Source organism: Lipotes vexillifer, unplaced genomic scaffold, assembly GCF_000442215.2.
Source record: "Lipotes vexillifer unplaced genomic scaffold, Lipotes_vexillifer_v1.1 scaffold418, whole genome shotgun sequence".
Lineage (NCBI taxonomy): Eukaryota > Metazoa > Chordata > Mammalia > Artiodactyla > Lipotidae > Lipotes > Lipotes vexillifer.
This window is the reverse complement of record NW_006798629.1, coordinates 2183869-2201463: the sequence shown is the minus strand read 5'-3', so window position 1 is coordinate 2201463 and position 17595 is coordinate 2183869. Positions and strand designations below refer to the sequence as shown.

General features: G+C 37.8%; 1 protein-coding gene across 1 annotated transcript; it reads right to left on the bottom strand.

Annotated features, from left to right (window-relative positions):
* Positions 1–6766: 6766 nt before the first annotated feature.
* Positions 6767–16916, bottom strand: SGO1 (shugoshin 1). The gene is given in 8 exon segments (XM_007472063.1): positions 6767–6799; positions 6802–6886; positions 7091–7280; positions 9512–10327; positions 10844–10902; positions 12575–12651; positions 16492–16688; positions 16772–16916. Coding segments are annotated over 8 exon segments (1599 nt in total). The 5' UTR covers positions 16914–16916.
* Positions 16917–17595: the final 679 nt, after the last annotated feature.

The following is a 17595-nucleotide window of genomic DNA, read 5'->3' as shown; positions in this document are numbered from 1 at the left end:
ACTTAGAAAAATTTAAAACACATCAAGCATCTTTTCCGACTGCAACACTAGGAGACTAGAAATCAACTACAAGAAAAAAACTGCAGAAAACACAAAAGCATATAGGCTAAACAATATGCTACTAAACAACCAATGTATCACTGAAGAAATTAAAAAGGAAATCAAAAAGTACCTAGAGATAAATGAAAATGGAAACACGACAATACAAAACCTATGGTATAGAGCAAAAACAGTTCTAAGAGGGAAATTTATAGAGATACAATCTCAAACAACCTAACCTTACACCTAAAGCAAATACAGAAAGAACAAACAAAACCCAAAGTTAGTAGAAGGAAAGACATCACAGTATCAGCAGAAATAAACGAAATAGACTAAAAAAACAATTAAAAAAATCAGTAAAACTAAAAGCTGGTTCTTTGAAAAGATAAACAAAATGGATAAACCTTTAGCCAGAATCATCAAGAAAAAAAGGGAGAGGGCCCAAATCAATAAAATCATAAATGAAAACGTAGGAGTTACAACCAACACCAGAGAAATACAAAGGACAATAAGAGAGTACTACAAGCAACCATAAGCCAATAAAATGGACAACCTATAAAAAATGGACAAATTCTTAGAAAGGTACAATCTCCCAAGACTACACTGGGAAGAAATAAAAAATCTGAACAGACCATTTACCAGTACTGAAATTGAGTCAGTAATAAAAAAACTCTGAAGAAAGAAAAGTCCAGGACTAGATGGCTTCACAGGTGACTCCTACCAAACATTTAGAGTTAATGCCTATCATTCTGAAACTATTCCAAAAAGTTGCAGAGGAAGGAACATTTTCAAACTCATTCTATGAGGCTACCAAAACCAGACAAAGATATCACAAGAAAAGAAAATTACAGGCCAATATCACTCATGAACACAGATGCAAAAATCCTCAACAAAATATTAGCAAACCAGGGGCTTCCCTGGTGGCGCAGTGGTTGAGAGTCCGCCTGCCGATGCAGGGGACACAGGTTCGTGCCCCAGTCCGGGAAGATCCCACATGCCGCGGAGTGGCTGGGCCCATGAGCCATGGCCGCTGAGCCTGCGCGTCCGGAGCCTGTGTTCTGCAACAGGAGAGGCCACAACAGTGAGAGGCCTGCGTACCGCAAAAAAAAAAAAAAAATTAGCAAACTGAATCCAACAATACATTAAAAGAATCATACACCATGGTCAAGTGGGATTTATCCCAGGAATGCAAGGATTTTTCAACATCCGGAAATCAATCAATGCAATACACCACATTAAGAAAAGCCATACGATCATCTCAATAGATGCAGAAAGAGCTTTTGATAAAATTCAATATCCACTTATGATAAAAACTCTCCAGAAAGTGGGCATAGAGGAAAACAACCTCAACGTAACAAAGGCCAGATAAGACAAAGCCACACCTAACAACATACTCAAATGGTGAAGAGTTTAAAGCATTCTCTCTAAGATCAGAAACAAGACAAGGATGCCCACTCTCACCATTTTTTTTTGTTTTTTTGGCTGCACCACGTGGCATGTGGAACTTCCCCGACCAGAGATCAAACCTGTGCCCCCTACAGTGGAAGCATGGAGTCTTAACCACTGGACCACCAGGGAAGTCCTCTCGTCACTTTTATTCAACATAATTTTGGAAGCCCTAGCCACACCAATCAGAGAAAAAAAGAAAAAGAATCCAACTGGGAAAGGAAGAGGTAAAACTGTCACTGTTTGCAGATGACATGATACTATACATAGAAAATCCTAACATGACACCAGAAAACTACTAGAGCTCATCAATGAATTTGGTAAAGTTGCAGGATACAAAAATTAATATACGGAAATCTGTTGCATTTCTATAAACTAAGAAGGAACAATCAGAAACAGAAATTAAGGAAACAATCCCATTTAGAATTGCATCAAAAAGAATAAAGTGCCTAGGAATAAACCTACTTAAGGAGGCAAAAGACCCATACTTTGAAAACTATAAGATGCTGATGAAAGCAACTGAAGATGACACAACAGATGGAATGATATACCATGTTCTTGGATTGGAACAATCTATATTGCTAAAATGACATACTGCCTAAGGCAATATACAGATTCAATGCAATCTCTATCAAATTACCAATGGCATTTTTCACAGAACTAGAACAAAAAATTTAAAAGTTTTTGTGGAAACAAAAAAAAGACTCCAAATAGCCGAAACAACCTTGAGACAGAAAAATGAAGCTGGACGAATCAGGCTCCCTATCTTCAGAGCAAACTACAATGCTACAGTAATCAAAACTGTATGGTACTGGAACAGAAACATATACATAGATCAATGAAACAGGATAGAAAGCCCACATATAAACCCATGCACTTATGGTCAATTAATCTATGACAAAGGAAGCAATAATACACAACGGAGAAAAGAAAGGCTCTTCAATAAGTGGTGCTGGGAAAACTGGACAGTTACATGTACAAGAATGAAATTAGAACATTCTCTAATACCATACACAAAAATAAACTCAAAGTGGATTAAAGACCTAAATGTAAGACTGGAAACTATAAAACTCCTAGAGGAAAACATAGGCAGAACACTCTCTGATATAAACTGCAGCAATATTTTTTTGGATCAGTCTCCTAGAGCAGTGGTCCCCAACCTTTTTGGCACCAGGGACCAGTTTTGTGGAAGACAATTTTTCCACAGACTGAGGCGGGGTGCATGGAGATAGTTCAGGAGGTAATGTGAGCGATGGGGAGCGGCAGATGAAGCTCTGCTCGCTTACCGCTCACCTCCTGCTGCGCAGCCTGGGGGGTTGGGGACCCCTGTCCTAGAGTAATGGAAACAAAAGCAAAAATAAACAAAGAGGCCCTAATTAAACTTAAAAACCTTTTGTACAGCAAAGGAAACCATAAACAAAACAAAAAGACAACCTACGGAATGGGAGAAAATATTTGTAAAGGATGCCTCAGACAAGGTCTTAATTTCCAAAATATAGAAAGAGCTCATGCAGCTAAATATCAAAGAAAAAAAAACCCAATCAAAAAATGGGAAGACAACCTAAATAGACATTTCTCCAAAGAAGACATACAGATGGCCAAAAGGCACATGAAAAGATGCTCAACATCACTAAGTACAAGAGAAATGCAAATCAAAACTACAACAGGGTATCACCTCACACCAGTCAGAATGGCCATCATCAAAATTTCTACAAATAATAAATGCTGGGGAGGCTATGGAGAAAAAGGAACCCTCCTACACTGTTGGTGGGAATGTAAATTGGTGCAGCCACTATAGAGAACAGTATGGAGATTCCTTAAAAAACTAAAAATAGAATTACCATATGATCTAGCAATTCCACTCTTGGGCATATATCCAGACAAAGTCTAACTCAAAAAGACATGCACCCCAATGTTCACAGCAGCACTATTTTGTAACAGCCAAGATATGGAAGCAACGTAAATGTGCACTGACGGATGAATGGATAAAGAAGATGTGGTACATATATACAATGGAATATTACTCATCCATAAAACAGAACGAAATAATGCCATTTGCAGCAACATGGATGGACCTAGAGATTATCATACTGAGTGAAGTCAGTCAGAGAAACACAAATATCATATGATATCACTTACATGTGGAATCTAAAAAGTGATACAAATAAACTTATTTACAAAATAGAAATAGACTCATGGTCAAAGAAAATATGGTTACCAAAAGGGAAAGGTGGGGGAGGGAGGGTTAAATTAGGAGTTTGTGATTAACAGATACACACTATATATAAAATAAACAAGAAGGACCTACTGTATAGCACAGAGAACTATGTTCAATATCTTGCAATAACCTATAAGAAGAATCTCCATTATAGGTTATATATATAACTGAATCACTTTGCTGTACACCTGAAACTAACACAACATTGTAAATCAAGTATACTGCAAAAAAAAAAGTAAATACATATTTAAATTTAAAAAAATTTGCTGTTTGGAAAATGATATACTCCTTGTGTCTGGAGAATTGGTACCACCATTTAGAAAGCAACCCTACTTCTAGGTACTAAATCCACGGAAACTTATTTACACACATACAAGAATATAGAATATGCAGTGCAGCACTAATTTATGATAATGAAAAAGTGGAAGCAAAATGTTTATCAAAAGAAGAATAAGTCTGGTTTATTTATATAATAAAATTCTGTACACCGATGAAAATAATCTATATCTGCCAATGTGGACAAATCTAAAAACACAACGTTGAGCTAAAAGTAGTTGCAAAAAGAGATATACAATATAACATGCATGTAAAAATGTTAAAACACAAAACAATCTTAATAGTCTATGGATAAATGCTACTATAAGAATAAATATTAAAATACAAAAACTGTAAAAGTATAAAACCACCAAATTTAGAAAAATAATTGATTTTGGAGATGAAGGGAAGGTGAGGATCAAAGATAGATGAAAAAACATCAGAAGAGAAAGATCTATAAAGTAATAGGAAAAGCAGTCAAAGGTAGGAGTTGGCAAGCTTTCGGGGTAAAGAGTAAATATTTTAGACTTTGCAAGCCTTTGCAAGAGGCAAAAGGAAGGATACTACGTAAGTACTAATAGGGGTTCAAAGTTAGTGTTTTCTATCATCAGAATCGATAGCAAGTTTTTTTTTTTTGGCGGTACGCGGGCCTCTCACTGTTGTGGCCTCTCCGGTTGCGGAGCACAGGCTCCGGACGCGCAGGCTCAGCGGCCATGGCTCATGGGCCCAGCCGCTCCACGGCATGTGGGATCTTCCCGGACTGGGGCACGAACCCGTGTCCCCTGCATCGGCAGGCGGACTCTCAACCACTGCGCCACCAGGGAAGCCCCCGATAGCAAGTTTTTGATTTAAAGACATAAAAAACATTTTCAGACCATATGAAAGCAGGCAGAGGGCTGAATTTGGTCCGTAGTCTGCAGTTTGCACACTGCTGGCCTAGTGCAACGTCATGTGATAGAACTTTCTGGGGTGATGGGAATGTTGTACATCTGCATTGTCCCCAGTATGGTAACCACTAGAGCCACATGTGGCTACTGAGCACTTGAAATGCAGCAACTGTGACTGAGAAATTAAACTTTACATTGTATTCAATCTTAATTAAGATAGCCATTCTAGAGTTTCTATGAATTCAAAGAACAGCTGTAAGAGCAGTGGCTGAACAAACTAGAAAAATAAGAGACTGTGATGGGAGAGTAGGGCATATGAACCAGTGATTCTTTCAGGGACAGGAAAACTTGGGCTGATGGAAAGGATTTTGGGTGTGACTGGCATGGAATGCAGCAAGATGTGGAGACGCAGTCAAGAAAACTTGAGGTCAGGGTTAGAAGAGTCACCCAGTAAAACAGAAATTGTTGATCATGGACAGGGCGGTTCCACGAGAAGCTGAAAGAGAAGAGACGTGTGAGGATGGGAGACCTGTGGGGGCGAGGACTACAGAGAAAACCAAGGTTTGGGAGAGAAATGTCCAACAAGGGCGAGAGTGGTGAAGGCTGGAGAGAAAGATGACCAGGGAGATATGCTACCTCTGATATTTAAAGAACGGAAGAAAAACACAAGCACTATCTTATACAAACTTTATTGCTCTTTAAAAATGAATAACTTCAAATTTTACAGAGGTATATACAAATGTAGTCTTCAAACTCTCAGAACTGAACTAATTCACTCTCACTGAATTAATTTTTTTTTAAAACTAGTTAAAATTTTACTCTTTAATTAGGAACCTTGGGGAAAAGAAGTCACATCACGATTTAAAGGCAAAGGCAGAGACCCAAAACCAGCTGGTTTTTCCTTGTTAGGCTGGAGCACAGTTTAAGCCAGGCCAGACCCGCTCCAGCTCTGGCCACAGTCTGCTCTCTACAGCCTGGTCCCAGGTTTGTTTGGTTGCAAACTGGCTTCACTTCTCTGAAGACCTAGCTTGAGCGAATTCATGGCCTCCTCAAGTTTGAGCATCCCTCACTTCTGTCATTGGTGATGCCACCGGCCATGGCCTTAGGAATTGATCAAAAATACAAAAAAGCCCTTGGCATTCACACATTTAACATTTGGCATTTTTGACTAAACAAGTAACTATACTGAAAGGCCATGACACAATAATTTGTGATTTTGCTGAGGTATCCCTATGAACAATGTATGCCTGGAGCTGGGGGTTCAGAGCCAATCACTTACCTGGTCCCTGAGCCTAAGCAACCATCAATTCTCTGATCATGATCTAATACACATTTTATCTGAAAAACCAAATACAACAATAGTATAAGGGATCCACAAACAGCTTAGGGTACACGCTACTGTGAATGACAAGGATTTATTCTGTTCAAATATTGTACAAAGAGTTTCAAAAGATCCTCAGCCTGTCTTCAAAAATCATTCATTCAATCATAGTATTACCTACTTAAGGGAAAAATAAAGATGCCTTATAATTAAAACATCTTAATCTGAAGAAACATTAATTTCCAAATGTTGGTATAAGATACATGTTGACAAAAATTAGGCAGTATAAAAAATCTAAACTATTATAGTGCTTACGTCTAATTATTTATACCTAAAAGAAAAAATAAACCAAATGTATCAAAGGTTTAAGAAAAACCAACACATTTGAAGCATAGTTTTGAAGAAATGTTCACGATCTAGAGTCCTGTCAAGAGAATATTCTATGGCAGTAGTTCAACCCACTTGAACAGTATCTCACAGATTCTCTCGGCACCACAGAAGAGGGTGTAGGATGAATTTAAACAACATCCAACAAACGCTTCATTGTACTTGCTTCATGCTTTTTTTTTTTTAGAACTGCGTCTGGAATCCTTTTTCTGCTTAAAAATAGGCGAATTCAAGAAACACAAATCTGTAAAAGGGTCCCCTCTTCTCAGTTTCCTGTAAGAGTAAAGAGAACTCGTAGGCATAATTATAAGCATCCCAATACTAACTTACTCTTCAGTATAAATTTACTGTAGAGTATGCCACTGTTAATATTCCCGGTTCAGATTTTCATCAAAATAGTGTATTTCAAATGAGGCTCCATAACCTTAATCCCCCATGTGTATCATTAAAAGTTAGTTCCACAAGCCAAATACTTACGAAGCGAGCGTGGGTTCCTTATAGTTCACACTGGCCGTGCACCTACGTTTATGCAAAGACACTGGTGGGCTTTCTACATTCTTTTTTGGAGAAAGAGAAAGTTTTCTGGTTTTCACTACAGGATACAAGGGGACATTTGTGATATCCTTCAGGTGAAAATGAGATGACTGGTGAGTTTCAGGTAGTGCACCTACTGAAAACAAGTTTTATTGAATATGGTTCCAAAAAACAAACAAGCAAACACAGGAACTAAAACTGTATGCAATTACACATCTTAAAAGTATACAAAATCCAGCATTTTATAACACAGATTTTAAAAAACTTGTTCACCATTTTTTCCTCCCAGATAACACTGAAATATTAATTATTGTAGCTGTGAAAAACTGACTAAAACAATAGTTTACTAAAACTTAAAATTCTTAAAAATTAAAATTCTAGGATAGTTTGGGCACAATGCATTAGTTTAAACTATGCAATTTCATTTAGTCACACCTTGCTCTTTAGAATCATCCAGGCCTCAATCTCTTTCCATTCCTAAGTTTATCATCAAGTGACTTCTTATTGTCTTATAAAGCCACTCAAACTCATTCTATTAAATAAATGAGAATTCTAAATCATATTCTCTGGGTAAACCAGGAGAAAAGGTGTTCCCTCTAGTAAAGCTAGTCGGTTAAAAAGTTACCCTATGTTTTTCCTGTCATAAACATCCAAGTTATTCTACTTGGGGCTACTTCTATTTTGGGAGACAGCTACCCAGCACACAGGTAAGAACACTATAAGACAAACAAGCTCTTAAAATAGTTTTAGAAAGCAAATCATTTCCCAAGAAAAACTAAACTGTAACTGTAAAATGACTTTATACTTATTAACCATTGTCCAGGGTTATTTGGGATTCAAATACTCTGTCTTTCTTGTCCCTACATAAGCATCTTGTACCATACTAATTATTCCAACTTTTGGTTTGGAAAATATGGTTAAACAACAACATCAGATCAGTTGCTATATTCTGGAATAAAGCTTCTAAAACTTCAAAGCATACACAGATCTTCTGGAGATTTTGTTAGAGAGATACAGATTCTGATTCAAGGATGTGGGGTATGGCCTGAGATTCTGCTTTTCTAAGAAGTTTCCAGGTAATGCTGATGCTGATGGTCTGGGGACCAAATTCTGAGTAACACTATCTTAGAGTGTATTTTCTTTTTCTTTTAAAAACTTATTATGAAATATTTCAAGTATACACAAAGACGGGGACACCAGTATAATAAGCCCCCAGTTACCCAGCTTCAATAATTATCAACATTTTGCCAATCTTGTTTGATTTACTCTAAAATCATTACAGCATATATATATATATTTTGCGGTATGCGGGCCTCTCGCTGTTTGTGGCCTCTCCCGTTGCGGAGCACAGGCTCTGGACGCGCAGGCTCAGTGGCCATGGCTCACGGGCCCAGCCGCCATGTGGGATCTTCCTGGACCAGGGCACGAACCCATGTCCCCTGCATCAGCAGGTAGACTCTCAACCACTGCGCCACCAGGGAAGCCCTACAGCATATTTTTTTAAAAAGATATTTGCATGCCACCACCACCTAACTGGTTGACCTTGGAAAGTCATTTAGCTTTTTTAGGTTTCAGTTTCCTTATAAACAAGACAAGCATGATCACACCTACATGTCATAGAGTTGTTCTGAGGATCAAATGAACTAGCATGACAATATTTGGGGAATAAAACCTGCCTGTTTATGTTAGTTTCCCCAGACTAAAATTCCCAGATGAGAATCTCTGTGGGCAGGTGACAGGCTGTATCATCAACATTTGAACCATGCCTACTTTTTGATCTAACCAATAAAAGCAAGATTCTTCTAAGCCACAGTTTTTTAGATGTTTTACAAATGTCTTACAAAAGAATACTAAGCTCATCAACTGAGGAAAAGGTTTTATTGGTCTAATTAGGCCACCTTCACTAAATAGAAAATTATTTTAAATTGTGGTTCCTGTCAAGTTGACTATATAAAGCAAAGCCATTAAAATTACAGGTCACTGGATTCAAGTTTGATTTCATTTTCAATGGGATGTTTCAGGGGAGTGTGTAATAGGCATTTTAATTTAACTTAAAGTCCACAAAAGATTTTTCCTCGCCTTGGAAGCTTTCATTTACTGAAAGTAAAATTGCTTTCTCCATAACAAGTAGTATTTGTTCTTAAAGAGGATTTAAATTAGCTTAAAGCATGTCAAAACAACACAACTGTGATTTCCACCCCACAGCCCCACACTATTTAATCTGACTGTAACTTTCCCCAGAGAGACAGATGGTAAGTCTGTAACCTCCTCCAGAGAAACAGATGGTAAGTACAGTATATAAGCACCAGGAGTGATCATTTATCATAAACATTAAAAATGCAGGCAAACAAGTAAATCACTTACTAGGAGGAGTTTTTGTTGGCTCAGAACCCTCTGTCTCCTTTTCACTCCTATGTTTCAGTGCTCTTTTAGATCGAGGCCTGGTGACTGGACTCCTATTCGATTCACTGGTGAGATCTTGACTGTACTTGCACGTGGGCAGATAGAGGTCATCAGAATCATCTCCTGAACCACTTGTTTCACAGATGCTCACTTCAGATTCATTGTTGTTTTCTTCTCTTTTAGAATCATTGCTCATTTTTTGTCGGAAAGGAGTGAGATGAACACCCTCTTCCAAATTAAAATTGTAAGCATCCTTAGAGGTAACAGATTTATCCAACTTTTTTTGGGAAACAGTTTTTTTATATTCACTTTTGCTCCCTTTATATTTTGAGACAGATTTTGGTTTTTTCCTTTTGTTAGCTTTTCTTTTCTCTTCTCTTTTTCTTCCTTGGGCAGCTCTGTGCTTACTTTTAGTTTGGTCTAATTTATACTCTAAAATGTCTTCTTTTGTTTTAGTAGATCGTCCTGGGTGAATCAGCCTTGGTGATAAGTAAATTTGATCCTTGTTCCACTGACAAAAATTTTGTTCTACATTTTCAGGTATGTGCGTGTTTACTGATGGGTCTACAAATCTAATTCTTTCCAGTTCCAAAGACTGCTCTGACAAATGACTGATTCCAAAATCATCCAAGGCATTGAACTGACATGGACTGTTGACATGTTTCTTTAAACTGCGACGGAGAGATACAGTTCTAGGTAAGACATTATCAGTTGACTTATCTTCACCTGAATCCAAATCGAATCCCAGTCTGTCTTGAGAAATAGTAGGTACTGGCTCTGAGAATTTAAAAAAAAAATGAGAAAGATAGTTTTACTTTATGGAAATTTAAATTTCAATTTCAAGAATCTTAGAATTCAAAGTTAAAAATGGAACTAATGAAAATTCATCCTGTAGTTTCCTCACATTTACTATAAATAAATAAAAATCTGAGGAGCATAATATTTACTTCCTTCCGACTGTCTGTACCTATATATTCCAAGGTCATTACAAGGGTTAACTACGGTAACGTATGTTAAATGCCTAACACAGAGCGTAACACATAGTAGGCTCAGTAAACTGGAGCCACAGTTATAGGCAAGGTTTCTGACTATAGATTTGTAAAAATAAATGGATGTGTTTTAAAACTCTTATTATTCTGTGTAAAATAAACAGATATTTGCTTTGAGCAGAATACCAGATGAGAAGATTTAAAAATGTAAACAAATAAAAATTAGAGAAATTTAATTATGTTCCTTGTTCCCAAAGATCTCATCTTGCCTTTAGCAGTATTTTTAGATTTTCATTTGTATTACCTTCTGTTTGGAACAATTCTTCTTGTCCTGGAAAGTCAGCGTCCTGAAGAGGAACTTGCCTTATAAAATACCAATAAAAAACAAAAATTTATTTAACAATAATGTAATGAAAACAAATTTTAAGATTTTCTACAAAGTAAGTTTTTTCTTTAGTATCATTTCATAATCCTGCTCTAAATCAGTACATCTGTTCTATATCAAAGGAAACCAAAAAACACTTATGCTGATTATGTGGAGGCTGATTTGTTACGACTGACATTCAACCGCCACTGGAGGAACTAACGTATTAAATTGGACAAATTTTTCCTCCTGAAAACGTTCCATAACTCACCATTTCATTTAACTGGAGAAACAGCCAATCAGATCGACTTATAAAACACATTAAAGAAATTCAGTTAGATCCTTCTTTAGGAGCCTGCGTTATCACTAGCCGAGCTGTGATTTGTGGGCAGTGAACACTTCTACGGTGCTTATCTACTGACTCCTCTGAAGTTAATACTGTTCATTTTCTTTAAAAATTTTGTTCCCCTTTGGTTCATGGAAAAGAAATTTCCATTCTTTTTGCTTTAATATGGCTGGTTCATTCTAATTATAATTTTATTCTCTATTTTCTGTAGAGAATTTCCCCCTCTGGATATCAAAACTTGAGTACAAGTTTAGGTAACAGAGTTATGGCAACCAACTAATAACAATTTCAGAAACCTTATAAAAACTCAATTACCTCATCTTGCTTTTTGATCACCACATAAATATTTCGTCACATCTTAACATTCAACTGTTTAAAAACTATTCATGATTAAAATTAATATGGGGATAGGCATCATATTAGTGATTACTTCTGCAAGGAGCGGGTACAGACTCGAAAGGGACATGAGGGAATGGCTTATGGCAGTAGCTCTCACCTGGGGACAGTTACCCTCCCCCTCCCCCCAATGCCCCCAGGATATTTGGCAATGTTGAGAGACATTTTGGTTCTTATAACTGTTCAAGGGGGGCTTCTATTGGCCTCTAGTGGGTGGAGGCCAGGGATGCTGCTAAACATCCCACAATGCTTGGGACAGCCCCACAAGCAAGAATGATGTAGCCCAAAATGTCAGAGGCACTTAGACTGAGAAACCCCGGGCCAGAGTGACAGCAATGCTCTGCATCTTAACTCAGGTTTTGGTTCACCGGTGTATACATTAGTCCAATTCACTGAACTGTGTAATTAAGATCTGTGCATTTTACTGTATCTAATTATATCTCAGTAATTCATAAGCAAACAAATAAAGTACACTTAATCCAAGAGAAGAAGAAGGTATATGAGGTCTGATGGTATTTAAGAATGAATCGGATTAGCAAGACAGTGTGAAAGCTGTGTTAAATATGATATTTTATTAGATTTATTTTCTAAACCAGACTATTTGTAGTACTGGCAAAATACCATCATTTGAATAACCAATCCTTAGAATAAAAACACGATACAAGAAAAATATAACTGAAGGGCACAGTTTAAAAATACAGGAGAAGCTTTTTATTCCTAGACATCAAAAAAGTAACTAAATAGAAGAAAGCTTTGGCTTGGCTACATAGCACAGAATTTCAACATATAAAATTTCTTAAATACATTCTTAGAGAGAACATCAGACCCAAATATAAGGGTCAATATAATGCTAATTTCCTTTCATAAATGGATCACAGAATTAAATACTTCTTGGCATTAATAATCATAATAATGAATTTGATACTAACGGTAAATCCTCCACGAGTAAATTCCTTGAGTTGCTGTTGCTACTGGAGTCCATTCCAGAGGGACATACTTCCCAGTCCTGTCAATGTATTAAAACAAAGAAAACACTGGTACAATGGAAATATTCATAACAAAGCATTCATGTATTCAACAGTACTTATTGACAGTCTGCTATGGTGCCAGGGACTGTTCTAGGAACTCAAACTATAGCTACAAAATAGATTAAGTACTACTCTTTTAAAGCTTACATGCTTGTGTAGGGAGATGAAATGTAAAAAAGCTGACGGTGATAAATGCAATGAAGGAAATACTCAGGTTGAAATGACAGAGAGTAACTGATGTTGGAGGTCTCTCTTAGATGGGATGACTTTCATCTGAAATCTGAAGAATGCAAAGAGCCAGCCATTGAAGGAGGAAGAAGTGGAAACAGCAGATACAAAAGTCATGATATAGGAAAACCTTGCTGTGCTCAGAAAAGAAAGGCCGCTGGGGCTGGAACATAGTCACTGAAAAGACCAGTGAGAGGTGGGCACACAGAGGCCAGATAATGTAGGGCCTTGAGAACCATGAGTTTGGATTTTAGTCTATGTGTGATGGGAAGTCATTTGAATATTAAGCAGGGAAGTAAAATGATCTGAGTTTTAAAGAGATCAGTCTGGCCACTGTGTGAAACATGGATTGAAAGGGCCAAGGGCACAGGCTATTAGGAAGTCATCATAGTAAATCAAGCAAGACATATCAGCTTGGACAGGAATCCTATGGCTGTGGAGGTGAAGCCCAGGGGAAGGCTTTGCGATAACAGTGCACTCACACTGAGTAGGGGTGGTGGTAGGGACACAGAGTGAGAAGGAAGCTTCTTACGCTTCTGACTTGAGCAAACGGGTGGGTTGCCTTATTGAGCTGAGTAAGACTTACAGAGGGAGGCAGAAGTCCAATGTCTTGGGAAGGGGGAAATAAAGAGTTGGCCTTTGTACGCAATATATTTGAGATCCTTTATAAATATTTAAGTGAATATGTCAAGTAGTAACTGTGTGTGTGTGTTTGTGTTAGGTCTTGAGCTACAAATTTGGAAGTCAGCAGCAGGCAGACAATATTTAAAGCTATGGGAGCGGATGAGATGGGCCTAGGACAACTGATGTTTAAAAGTAAAGAAGCCAGTAGAAGAGATGGACATAGAACAGTCAGAAAGATAAACAAGGAGAGTATGATGGTAAGAAAGTTAAGAGATCAAAGTATTTCTAGCAAAGAGTCATCCCTGTACTATGTATTACTTCAAGGCCAACAAAAAAGAGAAGTGACCCCTGAATTTGGTAACACGGAGGTTTTGGTGACCTTGACACACAGTGACAACAGAATGGTGGGGATGAAAGCCTGATAAGAGTGAGTTCCAATGTGAGGAGATGCTGAGGAAGGGAAAACAGTAAGTGCTCTGTTCTCTCTGGAAAAGTTCTGCTATGAATGGAAGCAGAGAGATGAGATGGAGGAATGCGATCAGGAGAGGTTCCATTTATTTTCTTTTCCTCTTAAGGTGACAGATACTGAAGCACATTTGTATGTAGCTAGAACGATTCAGTAGAGGGAGGTAAAGGTTGGAGGAGGGTGCAAAGTCCTAGAGGAGATGAAAAGAAGGGAATCTGATGCACAAGGGGAGGGACTGGCATTGGATAGGAGCAGAGACACTTCTGCCAATGGCACAGGAAGGAAGACGGAGAACACAGTGTAGATACAGGAAGGTGTGTAGATCTGTTAGGAAGACGAGTGGCCCAGTCTGATTCCTTAAAAGTCACTCCAATTCAGTGCAGTTGTTTTATGAAATTTGATGTACATATAATATGAAGACATTATAATGAACAGGTTAAAACTGTTCATCAGAAACAACTAGAAATTTAATCCTGTTAAAAGTTTTAAATTTATTATCAATATACCTAATGTTCTAAAGCTAGTATCATTACTGAAGATAAGTAAAGGAGGATATTTAACTACAGAGTGATATAAAAATTATTTAAAAGAGCCATGATAAAACTTAGGGAACAAAATGCTATTAGAAATTACTTTCTGATTAATCCTTACAAGGTAAGTTAATTATTGGTAGGCAAGAAAAACTTTTTTTTTTTTTTTTTGTGGTACGCGGGCCTCTCACTGTTGTGGCCTCCCGTTGCGGAGCACAAGCTCCGGACGCGCAGGCTCAGCGGTCATGGCTCACGGGCTTAGCCGCTCCGCGGCATGTGGGATCTTCCTGGACTGGGACACGGACCCGTGTGCCCTGCATCGGCAGGCGGACTCTCAACCACTGCGCCACCAGGGAAGCCCAAGAAAAACATTCTTATTAAAGCATTTTAAGTTCTCCAGCACTGCAAAATTGACTTGATAAACAAGAATGCACACGTATACAATGACGGTTGAGAATGAGTGATACATACAGCGAGTACGTGGCAGAAAACAAACTCTGATGTTTTAAATGCTAGGAATACTTTCACCCAGCAACTAACAATATCTCTTTTTTTTTTTGGTTTTTTTTTTTTGCGATAACGATATCTTTTAATAAATATTCAAAAATGACTGATAAATGTCAAAAGGCCTACAATAACAGAATATTTTCCACCACTGTTTTTGTGATTATCTAATTGCGTACTCACTTGACACCACTCTGTGTGATTTCAGCAAAAATTTGGAAAGGGAAAAGGAAGATTCAAATGTCTTTGGAGAAATTTTTTTCCTCACTAGTTGACCAAACAAGGAAAAGAAAAAAATTAGGAAAGATTACATTCTGAAGGAAAAATATTTTAAATAACCTTTACATGAAGGTTAAAAAAAAAAAATCCTATCTAATCTTTATAGACAATTTTCTACTATATTATGTATGTATATGTTGCTATATGTGTACATATGTGTGTATACACACACATGTTCTATATATGTCATACACAGAAAAAATATGGAATTACCTTATTTGCAGGGAAGCAAGAACTCCTTCACTGACTCTACCTCTCAATGGAGAGGAGACTTAATTCCTTTCTCGAGTCCAGACCCCTACCCTAATCACTAGGCTCTGGCTTCTTCTCCTGCCCTAGGTGCCAACACAACTGTCTTCACTGGCGTGGCAAACAGATGGACACCCAAGTGTTAACACCTGACACTCACCACTGCTCTTTTCTTTCTCTGCCCCATGCAGTTTTCCTGGCAGTGGCCTCTGGGAAAAGGAGAGAAACTTGCTTGTCCTCTCTCTTCTAGGGATTAATGTGTGACGAGACCCAGATAAGACCCTAAATCAAAATTTCTCCACGTCTCTTATGTTTTGGCTGGCCTTTCTATACATTCCTGGACATAAACTGAATCAGACTGAAAAACAGACAGCAAAATGTTCAGGATATTTCTTGTTTGGGGGTTAATATATAGTTGTCCTTACTTAGCCAACTAGTAGGTAAAAATGATTCTCCATAAAGCACTTAAATACTTCCCATCTCTGCAGTCAACGTAGTCCTTTCAAAACCCCACTGGTGTAGCAAAACTACATAGAAAAGCTAAGATTATTAGCACTGATTAAAACTTTTGGACTAGTCAGCTTCCACAACCACTTTTAGACCTTTGGCTTGGTTGCCCCTACCTTTGACTCACATAGCTGCCATTCAAAGGGTCTGGCCGTGCAAGAGGCTAAACTATTTCTTTTGTACGTTGTCTTGCTACCTGCTTTCAGAAGCAAGTTATACGAGTATAAGCCTCAATCAGCTACAGGTATATGCCTGAAGCTTTCTTAACTGGCCCACATACAACTGGGCTGCAGCACTGAAGAAAGATGTTCTCATCACTTCACTAATAACACAGCTGTCAGTAATTAATTTAAAAAACATAATTGATCTAAACTACTAATTCATGGCTTTCACATTTTTCCCAAGAAATTGAGCCTTTGTGATCAAAATACCTGAGCAGGTTCCTCTGTCTGTTGTGAAGTAAGTTTTTCCTTCAGTGTGTACAGCTGACACATGAGGTAGTAACATTCTTTCCTCAGCTGTAAGATGATATCCTGGGCTTCTCTCACTTTGGACTTTTCATTTTCCAAAGCTAAGACTAACATTCTGTTGTTGTCTTGGTAGTTTTTTAGCAGTGTAGAAGTGTTGGCTAAAAGAGAATAAAATTTTTTTTATCTGCTATTAAATCTAATCTTAAACAGTGATGTAAAGGACAACATGAAAATCTCTTACTGATTATTTGGCATGGTGCAGCTATCAAAGACTTTCGTTTGCCAATCTCTGCCAAGTTTTTACTCCTTTTCTCTTTCATTCGTTTCTTTATGTCTTCAAGACTATCTTGAAAGGACTTTTTGAGGCATCTTTCCTTGGCCATCTTCTGCCTAGGACTTTAAAACAATAGAAAATATTTAATTTTTCAAGGGGTGATATCAAATATAAAACAAAACTGAAAACACAGGTTATTCATAAAAAACGGATTGGAGACTTTGTACTGTAGAATTAGCCCAAAGTAGACAGCCCATCTGGTAATAACCTACATTTGCAGCTTTTAAATTACATTAATATTTGTGGCATAATTTTATCCTCCTCGGGTACTTTATACGGAAGGCTTAATAAATATGGATTTCCAACACAAAGGCTCTATAATATGCCACTTATTTATTCTTTAACAAATACTTATTGGGGGCTTACTATACATTGGGTTGGCCAAAAGGTTCGTTCACTTTTTTCCATAAGATGGCTCTAGTAGCATTTAGTTGTCTTTAACTTCATTGGAAACAATTTTGTTAGATCATTATGTGACAGCTGTCATATCAGCATGCATTAAAAATAATACATCAAAAAAAACATACATCAAAATTGGTGATTTTTTTTTTTTTTTTTTTTTTTTTGTGGTACGCAGGCCTCTCACCATTGTGGCCTCTCCCGTTGCGGAGCACAGGCTCCGGACGCGCGGGATCAGTGGCCATGGCTCACGGGCCCAGCCGCTCCGCGGCATGTGGGATCTTCCCGGACCAGGGCACGAACCCGTGTCCCCTACATTGGCAGGTGAACTC